Source organism: Astatotilapia calliptera, chromosome 7 (genome assembly GCF_964374335.1).
Source record: "Astatotilapia calliptera chromosome 7, fAstCal68.1, whole genome shotgun sequence".
NCBI lineage: Eukaryota > Metazoa > Chordata > Actinopteri > Cichliformes > Cichlidae > Astatotilapia > Astatotilapia calliptera.
This window is the reverse complement of record NC_137428.1, coordinates 18,317,569-18,338,330: the sequence shown is the minus strand read 5'-3', so window position 1 is coordinate 18,338,330 and position 20,762 is coordinate 18,317,569. Positions and strand designations below refer to the sequence as shown.

The window sequence follows — 20,762 nt, the reverse complement described above, 5'->3', positions numbered from 1 at the left end:
CAACAGATTAGTAAAATGTAATAAATCGATTTGCATGTCACTGAATGAATTAAGTATTTGGTCCTCTACATCCCAGCCAGAATTCTGGCTCCCACAGACTGGCTGTGTGTCCAAGAGGCACACAGATTACAAGGAAACAATCAATCAATTACCGATCCTGCTGATCTCAACTTGTTATGTGTACAAAGTACACCTGTCTGCATAAACAATTTCTTCAATTCCGACCTCTCCACCACCATGGGCAAGACCAAAGAGCAGCCAAATGATGTCAGGCACAAGATTGTAGACCTGCACAACACTGGCATGGGCTACAAGACAATCAGCAAGAGGCTTGGCGAGAAGTTGACAGCTATTGTTTGATTATTCAGAAATCTACATGCAAGAGCTTATCTCTTGGGGTAAGGATGATCATAAGAAAGGTCTATTGAATATGAAATTGCAACCCAAAACTAGAAAGGTGGAACTTGTTCATGATCTGAAGGCAGTTGGGAACACAGTCAGCAAGATCATTGGTAACACACTGCACTAGATTGAATTGAAATCTTGCAGCGCCAACAAGGTTCCCCTGCCTAAAGAAGCACATGTACAGACCTGTCTTAAAAAGTTTGCCAGTGAACATCTAAATGAGTCAGAGAAGGTTTGGGAGAAGGCGCTGTGGTCAGATGAAACCAAATCAAGCTCTTTGGCATCAAACCGACCCACCATGTTTGGGGGAAGAAACTGGCTGAGTATGACCCAAAGACACCATCCACACAGTCAAGATGGAAACATTATGCTTTGTTCTAAGGGTTCAGGATGACTTCACTGCACTGAGGGCCAATGAAAGGGGGCCTTGTGTTGCAAAATCTTGGACCAGAACCCCCTTCCCTCAGTCAGAACACAGAAGATGGGTTTGAGTAGGTTTTCCGGCATGACAGTAACCCAAAACTTACCACCAAGGCAACAAAGGAGTGGCTAAAGAAGAAGCACATTAATGTCATAGAACGACCTAGCCAGTCTCCAGACCTAAGTCTGATAGAAAATCTGTGGAGGAAGTTGAAGCTTCAAGTTTCCAAGCAGCAGCCAAGAAACCTAAAGGATTTAAAGAGTTTCTGTAAAGAGGCTGAGAAGGGTTCTTGTCTTCTTGTACTAAGTCAAGTTTTGCTGGAGGATCAAACACTTATTTCACTCAATGACATGCAAATCAATGTATAACTTGAAAACCCAAGTCTTTTGCACAATGCTGTACATGAGATGGATGTTGCAGCTTTTATATATGCCGACCACCTCCCAGTGATGGTAGTGTTTTCTTAAGACGTAAGTATAAATGTAACGCACCCTGTAAGAGAACACAGGCCTATTAGAAAGAGGCGCTAACAGGGGAACTCAGATAAAGCTCCCTAACACTCACTAACCAGCACAGTGTTGAGAGCATCGTGTGTTTCAATTGTTTCTTTGATTAATGAGCGCTCTCCTGCAATATGGGGTGCATAGAAAATTGAGTGTTCCCATTTTATCTATACATTATAATTATGCCTCCATATCCCCCTTGAGATCATAAATTAGGGCCTCTGCCCAGTTTTATGGATGGTGTATATGCAATTACCACAGCCAACATGCTATAAAGAAATGCGTCCGGTCCTGTGGTGTGGTGTAGTAAAGTAAAGGTTTGTGAAACTGTGGAAACCTATAGTGTACACATATGTTCTTTTTTTTTTTTTTTTGCATTCTAACAACATGTGTCTGACTTCATCGGCCCTGCAGCACAAGAGCTCGGCAGAGAGTTCCACCACAAATATTAACATTTCCAATCTGTTGTGCTGCTCTACAGCAAATAGGACCGACACGACTCAGGGAGTGCTAATAAATCATGATTATGAAGCACCATTGGCTGCAGCTTCCCTCGGCAGCCAGCGAATAAATTCCATCCCAGTTTTGTCTGTGGGCACACCCCGCATGATGATACAAGTCGTTAGGTAATTATACAGCAATTAAGATTCTGATAGAAGAAACAGCAGGTTGGTCCGCCCTCCTAGTGACACACGATGAACAGGATGTCTCTAATCAACTTACTTTGATAGTTCCCCTTGACCAGAACTTATAGATTCATGGAGCGCCTCTCTTGCTTGTTTGCTTGCTGTTATATAAAGGAAGCCGGCTTGTGTTCACAAGGCGACAAGCCATCATCATTCATTTCCAAAAAAAAAGAAGAGGATAATTTTAACTAGCTTCCTTTTCTAATAAACAGCCAGCGCTATTCAAGTGTCAGTCCAGGGGACACATCATAAGAAACATTTATAATACATGACTCAGAGGACACATTGCTTTCCTCTCATTCATCATTTGCATAGTGTCTGAGCCAGGTATATATTTTTAACGCATCCTGAAAAGTGTCTGTGTGGGTGTGTATGTGTGCATGGGTGTGTATGTGTGTGTGTGTTTGTTCAGTGAAAATTGTTCATAATTTGAGGAGACCTGACAGGGGAAAATGATAAAGATACGATTACGACACTCCAAAGTATCGCTTGCTGTGTATAAACCACTTTGATGCCAAAACTGTTAAGCAAGTTCATGATTGAGTTAATAAAAATTGCACGGATTGTGTTCAAACGATGCTGAAAACACAAAACTGATTTTCATTTATTACCTCCCCACTTTCCCTCTCTGTGGTCCAAGTTGAAGTACTAATGCTACTACCTCCTATTTAAAATAAAAGCATTTGTTCGCCTTCGTAAAAGCATAAAAGAACAGCATGGACTACTATGCCAATATAAAGGAAATACAACAATGAAAGACAGAAGGCCACATAGGGAGTAGAAACTGGAGAACGCTCCCCACAGAGGGGAGTAAAGGACGTAAAAAGGAGAAGAAAAAAAACATAACAAAGTCAAGGTGACTGGTGAGAGCAGGTGGAGTTTTTAGCTGACAGGAAGAAGGAAGCGGGAGAGAGCAAGAGACTGACAAGGGAGTCTGCCGAACAAGAAGAGGCAGAGAGGGAGAGAGAAAGAGCGTGTGACAGAGAAGGAGACAACCAGATTGAGAAGAGACATAAGAGACAGGAAATCTGCAAGCAAATTAGACATCATTAGCCAAGAGGCGGTTAACAAGTCTAATTAGGGGAGAGGCAGGCAGGCAGTGATACTAGACTTGCTTCCGGACCTCAGACACATGCACACAGAGTCAGTGATATAACCCACACACACTCACACACACAAACATAATGCGCACTCTCAGCCAAAGCTCCAGGCATCTCTTAACTAGGTCATATCTCTGAGTCTTCAAGTTGTAGGGTAGGAAAGAAGACGGGTAAGGAGAGGAAGAGAGAGATTGAGGGAAGATAAAGGATGGAGGGTGAGACCTTGGATGGGATAGTTGTCTGCTCTTGGTGAGATGGAGTCGTTTAAAAGCTGTGCGAACGAGATAGCGTGGAAAAGGCTCAGGGAGGAAAATAAAGAGCGCACGCTGACAGACATGTAAGCATATCTAAATAAGCGCACACAGGTTGACTTGTTTACACACCCAACAGCTGCCGTTTTACTTCTGTCATTTATGGAACGTTACATTTGGGATGTGAATGTGAAAGCGTGCTCCGACTGCTGTTATTGTCGCCCACAAGAAAAAAAGTCTGGTACTTTAAATACAGACTCTTAGATTATCTGTTATTATAAAGGTTAGTTGAAATGAGGATACTGCTGTATTAGTAGAGCCACCCAGTTTTTAAGTTTTGAGTGATAGCTTGCCAATGCTCCTGAGGGATGGCTGAGCTACATTCCCTTGAAGTGATGATGACTGAATGTCAGTTCTAGAAAGACTAAAAAAAAGAAATGTTTCAGTCAAAGAGCCTCCATCTTTCTGTTCTTCCCCTCTCTCACGGGCCCAGTGATAGAAAATATTGTCTCAAGAACCCGTGATGATCCCTCGTGTCATGTAACACTGGCTGAATACTTCAGACTTCATTTTAGAACTAGAGATTTGGATCTGTATTTTATTGAATGGCATTATATTGAAATGCCCTTTTCCCAAATTCATTTGGAAAAAGGGCATTGCAGCTCCCTCCTCGTGGAATCAGATGCAACATCTCTTAAAACTTTAAGAGCTGGTCTCGCTAAATGTATTTAAGGTGTTTTTAGGTAACCTGGAGGCAGTTACTTCAGGCTACAAATGTTTTTCATGAATATTACGACTCACCCAAGACTATGCCTTTTACTTATGTTTTGGGCTTTATTGACAAAGAACTTCAAGAATTTTGGTGGTTTTTGCTTTTTTACTACTTGTACTACTTTTTTTATCACTTGTAGTAGATTTGCATACTTGCCTGTTCTGTGTGTATTTACTACTGTTGATTGTCCTGGACATCATTTTGGGGTTGGAACACAATGCTAAATTTTGCTCTACAAGGGCCTGATATCCTCCCTCCTCTTAGAAACTATATCAGGTAAAAAGAAAATTCTTTGTTTTTAGATTCATCAGGTCACAATAAGCCCAAATAGCAAAGAGAAATTTAAAAATGCATGCCATGAAAGAGTTTGGGTCTTAGGAAGTTAATTTTAGATCCCATTACATTTTTCAGTAACACAGTAATGTAACGCATTACTGGGCTAAATACAGTAATGACATTATAGCTAGAATGACGGTGTTACTTGCGTTACAAAGCTCCTTCAATTATCTGAGGAAGATTGAGCAAATAAACAAATAAATAAAAAAAAGAAAAAGCAAAAAAATCAAATGACTGCTTTGAAGTCTCTTTGGGCTGGCTTTTAACTCTTTGTGTTCTTGGTTTTGTGTTCATGTGTAAACACTAAAAGAAAGATCCTATTTGCCGTCATCAGGACAGGGATTTGTGTCAGTGTGTGGGACTGTAGCCTCAGGTTTATTCTGTTAAGTGGCTTGGTAATGCGTAACTAATGTAGCAAACAGCGTAACTGATTACTTTATCTGGCAAGTAATTAAGTAATGTACTACATCACTTTTAAGGAAAGTAATGAGTAATGTGCAAAACTTTTTTTTTTTTAGTAATGCCTCCGACATTGAAAAAGAGACTCTATAAACAATAAACACTAATAGAAACTAATAGTGGCATTATTGAGCACTTCCACATGAGACTAACGGTAAAACTGTACTCAAATATGACACAATGAAATTTACACTTTTCTACTTTTTTGTCTTGATTCTGAATTGACACTTGAAGCTGTCAAAACAATATGTGAAATTATTCACAGTGGTTTGTTACTCTTATCTATCAGAAAGAGCATTTCTCATTCTTTGTTTGCAAATAATGTTTTAGCACATTTAGGCAAATGACCAGACACAGCTGCTGGGAATTGCGACAAATGTCAGTTGGATTTGTTTTTGTCAGCAAAATGCATTTTACTGTTTTTCTATAAGACGAGTAGTTTAACTCTCCAAAGTTAGTTTTTTCAACGTGCAGGTCATCAAATGTAGAATAGTACAGAAAAGCCGACATTTCATAAATTGCATTGTTATGGAGTGGCTGATGTGATCAACCAGTAAATTTGTTTCCAGGTGAAACGCAAGGAAAGCTTCAAGGAAGGCATATATTGCCCAGCTAGCTTTGCTCCTTCAAGTCACACTACATAGAGACTGTTGCTGACTGGATGTTTGGTAAACTTAGTATTCTTTAATTGATTTTGAGTGGTTGCTGGAAGTTTCTGCGTTTCCTGGCAAATTGCTGGCAAGATGTGTAGTCCCGGACTAAGTAATTAACGGTTCTGGTAGCTTGCTTGCTATCGCTAGCTTAAATTGGACACAAAGAGATATACGGTGGTGCACCAAAAAACACCTTGCGGTTACTTTGGTTACTAGGAGACTTTACAGGTTTAAGTCATGAGTATTTTTTTTACAATTTTATGACACTTGAGAGACACAGAGTTACAATCATTTCTGATTCTGCTCAGAGAAAAACATTGAAGCTAAAGCGTGCCCTTGGAGAAGAAACAGGAGTAATAATGTGTGATATTACAGTATATGAAGGGGGAGACAACACAAAATAGGAAGATGTATTTTGATTTGTTTACTGTTTTGTCTCCTGTTACACTGCAATAGAAAGCATTTAGCATCAGTAGTTTACATGTATTTTTTTCTTTTCTATCCAGTGCAGTGTTATTGTTTTCCATTCTCAATTACATTACTATCCCTGCAAATTTACATGCAAATGTGAGTGCTCTTTTGCCTGACAATGTAAAACGTTGTGCTCCTGAAATCAGCATCTAAACAGTATTCAATTAGCAGTCAGTTATCATAATAATATTCTGGTACAGTGGGCATTCAGCAAGAGGACAAAAAAAAGGAGGACAAGAATTAGGACAAAAGGAGATGAGAAACACACTTCTAGGATTTTCCAGGCTCATCTTGTTTCCTCCCACAGCCCAAATACAGTATTTTTGGTTAATTAGTGATTCACAATTGGCTGTAGGTGTGGATGTGTGTGTTTCTCCATTATCCCTGTGATGGACTAGCATGGTGTAATCAACATTTCTCCACTGTATGCTGGGAAAGAATCCAGACCCCCCTGGTAACTCTAAGCTGGATAAGGCCCCAATCTCACAGGCTTAGAGACCAGTCGGTGACCCCCTTGCTACTGCTGATGATTTGGAAAAAATGTGGAAGGGTTGCTGGCTGGGTGAAATCAATTGCAAAAATACTTGCTGAATACTAGAATCCCGAGCCTCCTAGTAGATGCACCTATGATATCAATTTCAAAATCCTACGTTGCCTTGTTCTCAACTTATTGCATTCACAAGATTTTCAGAAAGCCTGGCCTTTGACCTGAACCTTGAGATCGAGGTCACTGAGATTTGACCTCGCCCAGGATTTTTAGTAGAGACACTTGTGGTATCAATTTCAAATTCCTATGTCTCTTCATTCTTGAGATATTGGATTCACAAACATTACCAGATGCAATAAATAAGGAATCTGCAAAACTGCATTATGCGAATCATTACTTCTTCTTCTTTATTGCATTTTTCAGCTCTACACCTGCCCCCTAGGATGAGGAGGATGTGCGTGGACTCTTTTGCACTTCTAAACCGGACGCCATTACCTCCCTGCCTGCTGCCATCGGCATAGCCCGCATTGGCTCTACATAGATTCACCACAGACCTCCAGTAAATGGACCCTGTGACAATGGACAGATGGACGAATAGATAGCGAGCTATAGGCTATTTACAAAAATCCACCTCTATTAAAAAGGATTATTCTTTATTATTTAGACCACTCTTGACTTCTGAATTCCATGTGAAGTTTGCCATATGTGTTTTCTTTTTTATATTTATACTCTCCAAACTTTAGTTTACACTTCTGACCAACACTCAAGATGTTTTCTCGTATACAACCAAGGCCCCCCAAAGACACAGAGAGATTAAAAAAAGCTGTTTTGACAGACTGTGGCACCCTCCCTATAAGTAGTACGTTGACTGTGAAACTAGTGAAGTGCACCTTTAAAAATGAAATGCACTTGATTTATGAATTCAACATTTTCATGCTTTTTTTTCCCTACTTCAGCTGGAGTCGCTGAAACAGAAATACTGCTGACTGGCTGTCAGTGAAGTGGCACCAAATTCATTATGAATTCCTGACATTTTTCTAATTTATCACATGAACACAGCTGTGTACAACGCAATGTCAATGTTTCACTTATTACCTGTCTCTGGATGGCACGTTCCATGCTGGTGGCAGTTGCATGGAACGCATGCCGAGAGAGGCCCTCTAGCAGGCTCTTCCCGGGTAAATCCGGGGGCACACTGTTCACAAAACTGGCCCGCAAAGCCCGGGGGACAGGAACAGGATTCCACCCACAGAGCAGGAGGAAAGGCTGGGTCAGCTGAGACGACTGCTGAGGTCATGGTTACTCCTGCGAGCTGTGATGTGTCTGGCAAGGAAGGAAAAGGAGGAATGTCAAAGATGTTAATACAAATCTTTCTCTGGAATAAGCGACAGGTGCAAGTGTGTGTGTGTGTGTGGTGGTGGTGATAGTGGGAGGTCTCTGCATCTTGTTAAGCAGTAGGTTATTAGCATTTGTTGCAGTGCCGTCCCTCTCTCCCTGTCTCATTATAGGTTTTGGCCTGTGTTTACATTTTACAGCCAGATACACACATGCACCCACACATACACACTAACACAATAACCGATTCATCCACCCACACGGCCATAAATGCCGCACTTAATGCTTGCTTACACACATGTGCCTGCACGTGCCCACACACGTACACTTGTGATCCAGGGACTCTTTGATATAGCAAATGAATAAATCACTGCAGCAGAGCAAGACAAGAAAAAAAAACCAGACAGGAGACTCTGTGGAGGTATGTCAAACGTGCAGTTCCTGTGGGGTTTTCAAGATCCCGCTCTCCTCTCATGAATAGTGATGGGGGCAGGCCATGCTGAACTGTATCCCTCTCACCCTTTACTGCCTGAGCCACAGCCGCAGAACACAAAATTACTTTTGGTGTACATTACCGTGTCCGTTTTCAATAGCCAGACAGACGATAGACGGACAGATTCTATGCACGTATGACTATGTAGCAGTTGTCAGATAAGGAATAAACCAAGTGTGGATGAGCGACTGCATAATGACCTGAGTGGCAGAAACGGCGAGGGGCGAGACAGTGGAAGAACCAGAGGAGAGGATGGACCTTGACATCTAACAAGCCATGATTCAGAGATTCCTTGAGCGGTGATGAAAGACGGTTCATTTACACCTCTGAGGGATAATCAGTAGGCAAGCCAGTCCTCTTCCCTTTCCGCGACTTGCCTTAGCCTCTACCCTTTACTCTCCAGTAGCTCCTGAATTCTATTAGCTCGTTCAACGGGTGGAAATGTGCAATTAAAACAGTTTTCAGATACTGAAGCCTATATTTTGGTTAATTAAAAGCCTTCCATTTTAAGTCGTGCTGCGCAAGTTCTCTCCATCAATCCTTTTTCTGCAGGAAACCTTGTCAGAGCAGTTGAGATTTTACTTGCAACAAATGACTTTACAGCAGCCTGGCAGACTCTGACAATTTAGGTCTCCTTAGGCGCCTGTACATTTAACCATTAAGCCATTGATTTCCCATAAACTTTCAATACGGCCACACTTGCTTTTCAAACCTAATTTTTTTTTGTGGTGGGGAAAATAAAAGCTCTTTACTGCGACTGTCATCACAGCCTTGCCTTAGTAACCTAAAGACAATACTGTCACTTAAGTAATACAGTTCTGTTAATAAGACACTCTCTGTGGTGCAGGGAGAATTTTAAAGAATGAAGGAAAATGTGAGAGGCAGAGATGAGAATGATGAGAGGACAGCTTTATGGGGTTTGGATATTAAAGTTTGTTGCACCGCCTGCAGCGATAAAGCACTTCTAACACTGTTTGAGAATGAGTTTGAGACCTAACACAAGTCATTAACAGTTTCTCCCCCATAATGTGCAAAAGATGCAGTGTAAACTGTGTGCTTGACTTTGATACCACGTTCATGTGGGTAGGTAGGTGGGTGGGTACAGAAAACAGTTTGATGGAATATGCATGAGTGTGCCTGTGTGTGTGGGTTTTTTTTATTTTTGTGCCTAAACGCCATGCATGTGGAACTACATAAGAGTCTGTGTGGTGACGCCTGCACCAAGCAGCTAATTAAAATGGTGTAAGTAAGTGTGAGGAAGCTGGTGATTTTGTCCAGCTGTTCTGTCTCCTCCACGCTTTAATCCACCGTAATGCCTCTCAGATCCCGCTGGTTCATTACAATACAAACTATCAAATTTCAAGAACTCATCGCAAACATCTGGGAATAAATGTCCCGTTCTGTTGCATAGCCAGATAGGGGACAGTTGAACGATTCCTCGAGCACAAACACCAACACCGATTTACTAGCAAGTTCTGCTGCAGCTTGAATAATGTGTTCCTGTCTGGTTAAAGAAAACGGTCATAAAAAACAATGATTTTAGTAATTTTGTAGGCCTCTAAATGTTGGCATTATTTGTAAATAGTGCTTTCAGAAAAATAGATTTGATAGATTTTATTTGCTCCTACAGCACATACCACCCATTTAAGGCTCCAGTGTAAGTCATGTAAAAATGAATTGGATATGCTTGTTGGGACAAGTTCATAAACACAAACCAACACTTACAGTTGTGTCCCCCAGCATTGCTGATCTTGAGAGCCGTCAGGTTGTAAAGGAGGAGTTGGAAGTCAAAGGCAGAAAGAGCAGGTTTAAATCTCTTCTCGTTTTCATCAAGCCTGTCAAAAAGGAAAACAGCAAACGTGTCATTTATTTAATATTTGCTAAAAGGCCTGCAGGGCTTTATCAAAATTTAAATTTCGAATGTAGTGACCTGTCGAACAAATTTTAAAGACTGTTGGACACATGAAACACATGCAAATGGAGAACATTGCATGGCATTTTTAGGGGGAAGATAATATTAACCTATTATATATGAAAATCCAAAGAATTGGGATTTATAATAAATGATTTCTAAAAACATATAAATGTTAAGATTTGCTGACAATGTTCATTCATTCAATCATACTGGCTCACCCAGACATATATACACAGAGATAGGGCTGCTCGATTATGGCAAAAATGATAATCACGATTATTTTCACTGAAATTGAGATCTCGATTATTTGACGATATTTATTTAACCCTTTAAGACTTACCATAGAACCAAGTCCGCCAGAGCTTATATTATTTATTTTTTTACATGCTGTAGTGCCATTTTTGGGAGCATTTCAAGTTGCTATACATCAATACAACTGTTATAGCCCATATTTTAATAATATGTATGCATTAAGCCCATAGTAATTACATTAATTGCAAAAAAGTGCAATAAACTACAAAAAAATTGAAAATCGTTTTTGTTTTGTTTACATATATTTCTACTTGGAGAAATTTAAGAGGCTTATCCCTCAAAACTTTAAATACAAAAAAGTTGCAAAAAATAGTTTCCCACCACAGGAAATTTATTTTGAGTGTCTTCATAGTTTTATTTTGGAGATACAGCAATTTTTATATACTGCAGGAAAAACAAAAAAACAATCCTATGATGCAAATTTGCAAAGAAAACAGCATGTGCATCAAAATAAACTATTTCCAGCAGTGCAATATGAGTTCTAAGCATCCCAGCAACTATTCAGAAAAGTCAAACATGACTTATAAAAACACCAGTATAGGTTTTTAAGGCCTACAAGTAAAAAACTACATTTTCCGCGAAATGACATCACTTCTGGTTTCAGACAGGAAATGGCGGACATGCGATAGTTCGCGTTGAGTCTTTTTCAATGTGGGAAGTGTTATGAACAGCTGATCGGATCGGCAAAGCGTGTTTCTGGAATATTATGTTTTTGTTCCTGCAAGCGCTTTTTATGCAATTTTTGCAAAGCTATATGTGGAAGGAAACCGTGACCTAGAACAAGCTGATGGCATAAGATGTAAGTAAAACTGTAACAAAGTTTACACACTGTGTCTACTTGATCCACGTCTGACTCCGCAAACCCATAATGTTTCCACACCACTGAAGTTTTTTTTTTTACCTCTCTTTTCAACCAACGGCAGTCACTCTCCTCTCCAAATAACTTCTGCTTAGCTTTCCGAGCTTCCCTCGAGTCCTCTTAATTGTTGTGAGGCGTGTTCGAAATGCAGAGAGGTGCGCTCGATTTGCCACACGGAGCAGCGTGAGAGTAAAGCACGAGGGCGGGGCTAATAATTGGCTCAGTCATTTTTAATGATCGTTGAAAGCCCAGATCGTAATCGTGATTAAAATTCGATTAATTGAGCAGCCCTACACAGAGACGTATGTTACAAGTAAAAAGAGATTTGTGTCCTACACATACAAAATATGATTAATCTAAACAATTCGATCAACTGTCTTATTGCCTCTTGTGATAGATCATATGATCCTTGCATATGTCTTGACCGTCTATGTCAGTTTACATCATGGCAACCAACTCTTTCTTGAGGGTTTTCTTTCTCCAGACATGCTGCTTTTTTGCACAAGCTCTTCAGGTTTCTTACACTTGTTTTCACACTGTTTATGTGCCAAAAGAGAAATGAGTTAAACCAGTTTTGAAATGTGATTTCACTAATTCATGAGCCCGAGGCACTTTGTCAAGATAGCCATGCAGTAGTGGTTACACTTTGACTTGGATTGTCAGCTTTGTTCTTCATATTTCAACTTGTGATCTTTAAAAAATATTACAACTTCAATCTTAATACTTTTAGCTCATTTTCCACATTTAACTTTGTTCCCCATGTTTTCCATAATGCACCCCTAAAAGTTGGTATGAAACACAGAAAACAATTCAAAAAAGAAAACAACCGAATGTAAACATGCTGACTTCAACATATATTCAGGGTCTTCATCACAGAGATTTGCCATCTGTTGGAGGATGTTCTGCTAAGGCAGTCAGCACAGCTGACATCTGCCTGTTTTACTTCTGGCATCACGCGTACTTTCCATCTTGATGACAGGTGCTGTGTCAGCTCTGCGCCGTGTTGTTGTGTTGAAAAATTTTCACCCGCTGTTGTGTCAAGGTCCCAAAGGTAAGGAACAGCCGAATTAAGTGATATATTCATATACTCTCCATTAAGGAATGACTTACAGGTAACGTTGTCTAATATATGGGACTCAGCACTGCATCATTACCAAATCGTGTTTCCCATTAATAAAAATATGCTCCATTAGTCAAGCTATCGAGTCTGCGGTTACAAACGCCGTCCCAATACATGGAATTTAATCCACTAAACATTTTTATAGTACAGATAATACCAAGGATGAAATAGTAAGAATTACACCTAGTATTTGCTGGCTATTGCTTTAAAATTTAATTTGAATGTCCAAAAAACCATTAGATACCTGTTTTAGAATACGAGGATTGCTTAATTCATCCAGCACCATCACCAACCCCAAAAAGTTTAACTTGTCCAACACTTTAACTTATTCTGAAAATATCACCTTTGTATTAGCCTCAGCTTTAATTTGTGTACCAACCTAGGACTAAAAAATATAGCACACATTGAAGTGCCAAGAAGTGTAGTTCCTCAAATGGACAAATGTAGAAATATGCAGTCTGTGGCCAGACAAGCTTGCTAGCATTAAGTGAAAACTTAGCTTTAACCATGTCCTAATATGATCATTTCCAGCTCCAAAAATTAAACAGACAAATAAATAGTTCATTTAAAAAAAAAAAAAATGTGGAAACATACATGGAAATACTGTGTTTAAAGCAAAAACATTGTTTGTACAATTCTAATAAGCTTGTAAGTTAATATTTGGAATACTGAAACATATTTAAAATAAAAGCCGACACACTGAATTTAATATTTTTTATTTTATGTTTGTTTATTTAATTGTAATTCTGAGCATTTTGTGGCTTTTGGTGTTTTGGGAAACTAAAAATAATAATCAAAATTCAATAATAATGATGATAATAATAGCCCTAAGGTCTTATGATGTCTTTCTAGCGACTCTTCCACTGAGAGCATTTGGGATGAAGCTTCACAAACAGTAGATGAATCATCTGAAGGACCAGGTGCATCTCTCAGGTTTTTTGCCAGGTCATTAATTAGTTGAAAATTGTTTCCCTTGTTAGCTAAATGTAAAGAAATGGGGACTGATTCAAGACCTTTGCACAACACTCAATAAATAATTAAATAAATGAAAAAGCAATTGCAATAAAGCTAAAATACGGGCTTCATAATTGGAGTGAACAAACTAGTGGATGCCTTTTATCTTTTACAGTATGTGTTCAATGTTAAAAACAGCGCCATGCCTTTTCAAAGCTAGTGTCATTGTTCACGCTTGTTTAAAAAAAGAATAAACACGATGGTTGTGCCCCTTTCTGTCTTTTTTTTTGAAATTGGTAATACATTATGAAATCAAAACCTTGTCATCACAGACAAGAACCTTAAAAGAATGAATTGCGAAACCCTTGGTTTGTTAACCATATCAGGCTAAGTCAGGCTTTTTATGTGCAAGTGTTTGAGGGCCTCTATTTTATTAGGTCAATTGTTCTCAGCATGACACTAGCTCACTTTGAAAATGCTTTGTTTTCTGCCTGGCCTGGGTTGTAGCATTCAGATTCACACTGTGCATGTTTATGTGTATGTATGTGTGTGCGTGCGTGCATTCCTGGCTTGCCACACACTCTCGCCGGATGCGGCGGGTCCTTGTTCCCTGGCCTGACATATAGGCACAGTAATAAAGAGAGGCAATTACAAACTGGGCCTCAAAGCCATGGTAATGGAGCTGGTCAGACAGCGATAAGCAGAGTGTGCATGAAAGTGAACAAACTCCCAGTCATGCTTTCCCCATGGAGCGTCAGTGTCCTTTTTAATCAGCACCAAGCAGAGCGCGAAGAGCCACACTGTAATTAAGGCTGCTCCACGGAGGATGAGAGGAGATCATCAGGAGAGAAAAGCCCAAAAGAATAGCGGGCACACACAAACACAAACGAGCACACACAAGTACCCTTAGAGAGGACAGATAGAGATACAAGGTGAGCAAGATAGCAAGACACAAGCAGTGTATAAAAACAGAGGAATGATGAAGTACATGACTGCAATGTAGATACCAAAAGATACAGGCATACATGTGGGAACATGTTATGAGCTATCCATTGTGCCAATCTGTCGTTGTCTAATTAAAGTAACTAACTATGAGGTTCATTTTAATTACTAGGAATACAAATACATGACCCAAAAACTGGCATATTAAACCCAAGTTACTTGGAGTAAATGATGGTTTCAGACCAAGCTATGTTCGGCAAACACTCAAAGATATTTACAATATATGCTTCTAATGGAATAAAATAAAATATTTATTTATTTTGGAAGCAAGCGAGAGTGATGTTATAGACTATAAAAAATGGATGTAGCCATCATTTAGTTGCAAATTGGTTTGTGGACTTGCAGTTCTGATTTGAGCATTTAGGCCACTGAGGGCACTCTACTCTAACAACAGCGATCCCCTTTTTGCCATTAGAAAGAATGCCTGGAGGCTAACACCGTGTATATACTCGGTGTGGGTCTGTGACGCAGATTTGTTCTTTAATATTTCTTCTACACCTTCTGCACAACAGAAACATTTCAGAAACACAGCACTTAGTTTACACAAGGTCTTTTATTTTGAAAATGTCCTGACCCATATGCCTTTCCAAACTATACGGTTGGTGCTGTGAGGTAGAGAGAGCATTTCACAAGCATTCATCTATGTAGTTTGTTGAAAGACTACTTTTAGCATTTAAAATGGGGAAGAGCTGATACTTTATGTTATGAATTGCAAGGGCTTGGCATCTTATCACATGAATATTAAGCTTACATGGTGAAGCACAAAGCGCTACAGGCAAGTCAATAAAACCTCTCCGCCTACTGATTTCAAAGGAACAAAAAGTGAACAGAGAGAACATCAGAGAGAAGAGTGAAAGCTACCTCATATACTGTAAGCCATTCACCCCCCTCCTCTCATCAATCCCCTCCACTTGAATCCCTGAGCTTCCATATATTTCTTCTTCAACTGATTCCGAAATGATCTCTGCTATCAAGTGGGAACACAAAGCCACTTAACAGGTTAAGATATTTATCATTTCTGAATGCAGATGCTGTCAGTCAGGAGAGATTTGGCGCGTGTGTTTATGCTCATGTTTATTTATGCTTTCGCCCAGCTTTGGCAAAAACACTTAGAAGCACATATATTTCCACTTTCTGAGCACAATTATTTTTAATACTTGTATTGCATCTAATTGTTGCACATAAAAAAATTAAATGCTAAACTATTTGTGTATGTATGTGCGAAGAGAAATAGAGGGAATGATACAGCGAAGTGCATCTAAGCATGTACCTGACAAGAGTAATAAGTTCTGTGGAGAACTGTGGAGAAGAACATTTAATCACTGGCTCTTTCCCCAAGCTCCACTGCATTTCAGAGAGAGGATCAACAAGTCCCTTTAGCCAGGGCTTTTGGTGGTAAGAGAAGAGTCATTACTGGTGCACAGACACCAGTGACAGGCAGGGAAGAATTGGACAGAGAGTCATAAGCAGTGTGCCAGACGAAGGGCTGAATCCTTTTTTGATGGACCGGGCAAAGAAGACATGCTCTTCTCAGCTTAAAAAACAAGGGTAAACCTAAGCCACTGTTCCATAATAAGATTACGCACAAGAACCAGAGTACAGATAAGAGCTCCCTTTTAAAGCAAACAGATATTAGATGTACCAATATTGTAGATCACTGTCAACTTGTTTGCAAGTTTATCATGTAAGAGGCACTGTGAGTCAAAAAGAAGTCAAGAAAGAATAAAAACTGGAGCATCACGATTAGTAGAAACTGTAACTTTAATAATTCTGATTATTCTTTTTGATCAAAAAGTACTGAGTGTTTCAGTTTTAGCTAAAAACGATTTCCCCCCCTCCTATGAATTTAAAGTGAACCAAATAGAGAGCTAAAGGGAGGGCAGAATTGGACTTGGTATTCATGCACCAATCCATTTTCTTCCACTTATCCCATTCAGGGTGAAGGTTCAGAGTCGAAGAGCTGCTCCCAGTTGTCATGGAGTGAGAGGCAGTGTACCAATGGACAGGTTCCCAATCTGTAACAGGACTAACACATATAAACACACAATTCACATCTATGGACGATTTAGAGCCACCAATTAATCAGCTCTGCAAAACCTTCGGGGAGGAAGCAGAAATATCCAGAGAGAGCTGATGAAGATGTGGGGAGATGAATGCAAGCTTTAGTGGATTCAAACCCTGGACCATGTGGTGCTAACTATCACACCAATGCGCCATCATGCAGATCTCAGTCTTTTATGATGAGTTGAAGGGGCTCACTACAGGATACATTTCAAATTAAAAGCACAATTTTTAAGAAAAGTTAATATAGTGGCAGTTTACAGGTAGCAAAAAAGCGGCCTTCATTATTTAAAATATTATCTTACACATATTATTGTTTACTGTGGTGTTACATTCTATAAACTGATTTTTATCCATCTGTGCTGTGTAGCTCACTCTGACAATAAGCATATTAAAGCTGTGTCCACACTGGAAGCGATTTGCTCAGCGTGCACCATTTTGAAACTGACTACTAGTCGCTTGTGGACATTTCAGTCTCCGGTTCCCTGATATGTCAATCAGCGGTTTCCTGCACTGACACTGGTAGTCGCTTCAGTTGGTTGCCTACAAACTGAATTTGAAATTTGTCTCGCTTACCCACTTCAAGTCGCCAGCAGTTATTTTGCCTGCAGTCGCTTGAAGTCGCCAAATGTTATTGGTATATTATGCTCTCTGATGGCCACATCACTTCCAGTGTGGATGCAGCTTTAGAAGCTACTGCTGTAACAGCTGTGTGAGGCTGTAATTAAAGCAGTGCTTTGAGCTCAATGCTATTGCCAATAAGTTCCCGTGCTCTTAGAGGCGAGACTGTTATTTAGATGTTAAGCAGTTTGACCACAGCAGCTTAACATGTTAGCATTTTAGCGAGTGATAAATAACAGTAAACACAAAGCACAGACACTAAATAATGCTGCTAAATGTAGTTATGCAAACTGACCGGAGGAAAACATGAATGACCTACTTTGTGAATTATATGAATGTATTTATTTATATAAAAAGTGAAATAAAACTGGTAATAGGAGATGGTAAGTTTATAATAATAGTCATTACTCTGATCTAAATTTACTGCTCTTGTATTGATGTTTGTGTCAATGGCAGTGGCAGGTGGGTTTCATAGTTTGCATATGAATGGGAAGCTTTAACACTGGATGTTGTTTTTGAATAAATTTTTGAAGGAAATAAATCGCTTTCTTTTGTATTTTGTATTCAAAAGTGAAACACACCTAATTACCATCCTTACCAGCCTAACAACATAGAAATTAGAGTGGATACAGATTTTAGATGAAGCAAACAGCAGCACAAAAACAGAAACTATGTCATGAATGTAAATATGCAGTCAAAGCGACATGATTATACACACAGTACACTAATACAGATACCTGTTTTTCCTTTTATGCTACCGTTGCCTTAGCAGAAATAAATTCTCTCTGCTTTCCCCCTTAACTAAAACTTCAGTATCTCTGTAATGGGTATCTCTGCTTTTACCCACCACACCAATGCCAACAACACTGTTCTGTCCTTTGTCAGATTCAGTTTTCCACCATCAGAGAGAACACTGCACAAGTACTGACTCCTGCGTAGACTGTCAACATCCATAGTGAGATTCTAGACAAGCACAAGCAACGTCTGCGCACAGCCTCAAATACAACCACAGCCTAATACTCCAGGTTAACACTGCACAACATCCATCAAATCAGCCTTTTCCTCTCTGAGGAACCTGGACAGCTCTTTGCTCATGCTCTAATCATCTCCAATTTGAACCACTGCAACTTCCCTTCTAGCAAAGTACAGCTTACTCAGAATGTTGTAACCTACTGTAGCTTATTTCAGGTTCTTCAAAATGAAACCTTGCCTCATTTGGATGTTTTTTTTTTCAATGGGTGCCAATACACAACTTAATATTGCTACTGACACTGTAAGAGTGTGATCCCGGTGGAGGCACTGCAGGACTGTTTTGAGCTAACAGAATAGAACATGGTCTGTGGAGTACAATCAGAGGACAAAGCAGAGTCCCCCAGCTATATAACATTGTATTTTTTTTTATGTGGACCCTTCAATTTCATTAAACGGTTAGCTGTTTTCTTTGCTTCACTTTAAACAAGCACTGGGAAACAAAGGAAATGAAATCCCGTCTTAGGGTAGAAAAGGGGTTTGAGGGCTGACAATAGGGAGGAAGTTAAGCTGGTCTGTTAGTGCTGAGAAGGAGAATAAAAGATTGATACAAAGGGACATAATTGAAGACAAACTACAACAAAACAGTGTGCAGGAGGTGTGGAGTGGGATGAGGATTACTTGGTACAAGATGGCAGGCCAAATGGGGAAAGTGAATAAAAATAGAGTGAATAACTTAAGCCCAGTATTGAAGAGGTTCATTGTGGAGACCAGGCTGCTTACACCTACTACCCCGGGTTGACAGGCCTAATTAGTACAACAATGTGACTGATTACAACGCTGCTTCCCTGCCAGGGTTCACCTTTACAGTCTCCGGTCATTCAGACTCCAGAGTTGCAGCTTTACTGAGAAGGGCAAGAATGAATCCGGGTAGAACTGCAGGAAGTCTAATGCTAGATAAAAGATCCGATTAAGGATTTCAGCCTGTGAATATATAGCTGAGGGTCAGTGTCATCGAAAAATGTTGTTTTTTTTTTGATGATACCAGAAGATGGAAAGGCAGCTCATGAGCAGTGACACGAAGCTGCTTTTTTAGGATGGAGTGACGTATACTTTAAGAGTCTGCCTTTTTAGTATGCTGGAGAGGCAGACACTGAACAGCCAGAGAAACCAGAGAATAGAGTTCAGGATATGTTCATATTTCTTTGTCTGTATCATCATATAATATGCTATAATACTCATATACCCATAGTTTAAAAAAACCCCAACAACATTTGTTTCTGCCCCTTGTTCCTGTCTGCAGTGGCTGTATCGAGGCCACTCCTTAACTTGATTTCAAGCTAAGTGATGAAGGACAAAATCTGCTGTCAGCTTCAAAGTGATGGCAGTGGTTTCTTGTGGATGTTTCGGGCTTTGGTTACCTTGATAAGCCTCCAATGTATTTATGTCAGTAAACAGTGTCCTGCACTCTCATTGGTTGTCTATTGAATCACATGCCTGGAAATGAAGAAACTTTTTCCTGTCCAGTGTTTATTTTGTCCATAGCAGCTTGAATCAACAAATGTCATTCCGTTTGTCTGGTCTCTCATTACGATGTCACAGCGAATCACTTCTAGTGTGAACACAGCTGAATTATAAAGTTAATTCACTTTAATGTAATTTAAGAGTGCATTATTGCACAGAAAATGGACTTTATTAATTTATAGTGCATAGAAATTCTCTTATTGAGGGATCTGATCTTTTCTTCCAGTAGGTACAGGAGGAAAGATAGAGCAGGAGTATAACTTCTAATATATATTTATACTGACACAAACATACTGGACTCATTTAGAAGAAAGAAAAACCCTAAAAAGAAATCCTCTCATTATCATCATCGGGACTTGTTTACAAAAACAAAAACAGCTGAGGGTCTTAATGCAGTAAAGAGAAACTGCAGGCTGGCACAAGACAACTCAATCAGCGCGTAGTCTCAGTTTCCAAACGGAGATGCTAATCAAGAACACAAATGATTACAACTGACATACACACAGAATATTATAATCTAATAGAGCAACACCAAGAAAACAAAACAGCAGACTGCTGCAATGTAAACACCATCAGCTCTGTGCGGCAGGAACTGCGAAGCAGCTTGATTTTGATTGCCGCCATCTTCATCACAACATCCAACCTGTGATTGCTGCAGTGTTCAAAAAGTTGGTGCGTCCCTCAAATTGCAATATGAATCACCTGCCTGCAAGATCTACACATTAGAAAGATTTACCATAAGACGCATCAATGCATTAAACCGCTCTGTAAGTTTATGTTTATCTCTATATTTCTCTGCATGTAAATGTGATCTGATTGCTACAAGACATAATGTGCCTCCACATGTAGTTGTGGGAGGCTACAGTATAAATTATAGAGTAGCTTAGTAAGTGAAACTACTCAAACATTAAAACTGCAGCTGTTAACAGCAAAGGGTTGCAGTGGGTCAGAGATGCATTAACTCACACACTCATAGCGTCATAAAAAATATAGGAAAAGTATTTCATTCAAACCTAACTTTGCCATTAACGAAACTCTCTGCACATACAAACT

At 39.6% G+C, this 20,762-nt stretch overlaps 1 protein-coding gene across 1 annotated transcript in view; it reads right to left on the bottom strand.

Annotated features, from left to right (window-relative positions):
* The window catches only part of lamc3 (laminin, gamma 3), a 133,517-nt gene that overhangs the window by 30,007 nt on the left and 82,748 nt on the right, over nt 1-20,762 (bottom strand). The window contains exons 11-12 of the mRNA XM_026173353.2: nt 10,098-10,207; nt 7,640-7,867 (exon numbers count right to left, since the gene is read on the bottom strand). Of these exons, the coding sequence (XP_026029138.2) occupies nt 7,640-7,867; nt 10,098-10,207 (338 nt within the window). The remainder of the gene's footprint in view (nt 1-7,639; nt 7,868-10,097; nt 10,208-20,762) is intronic.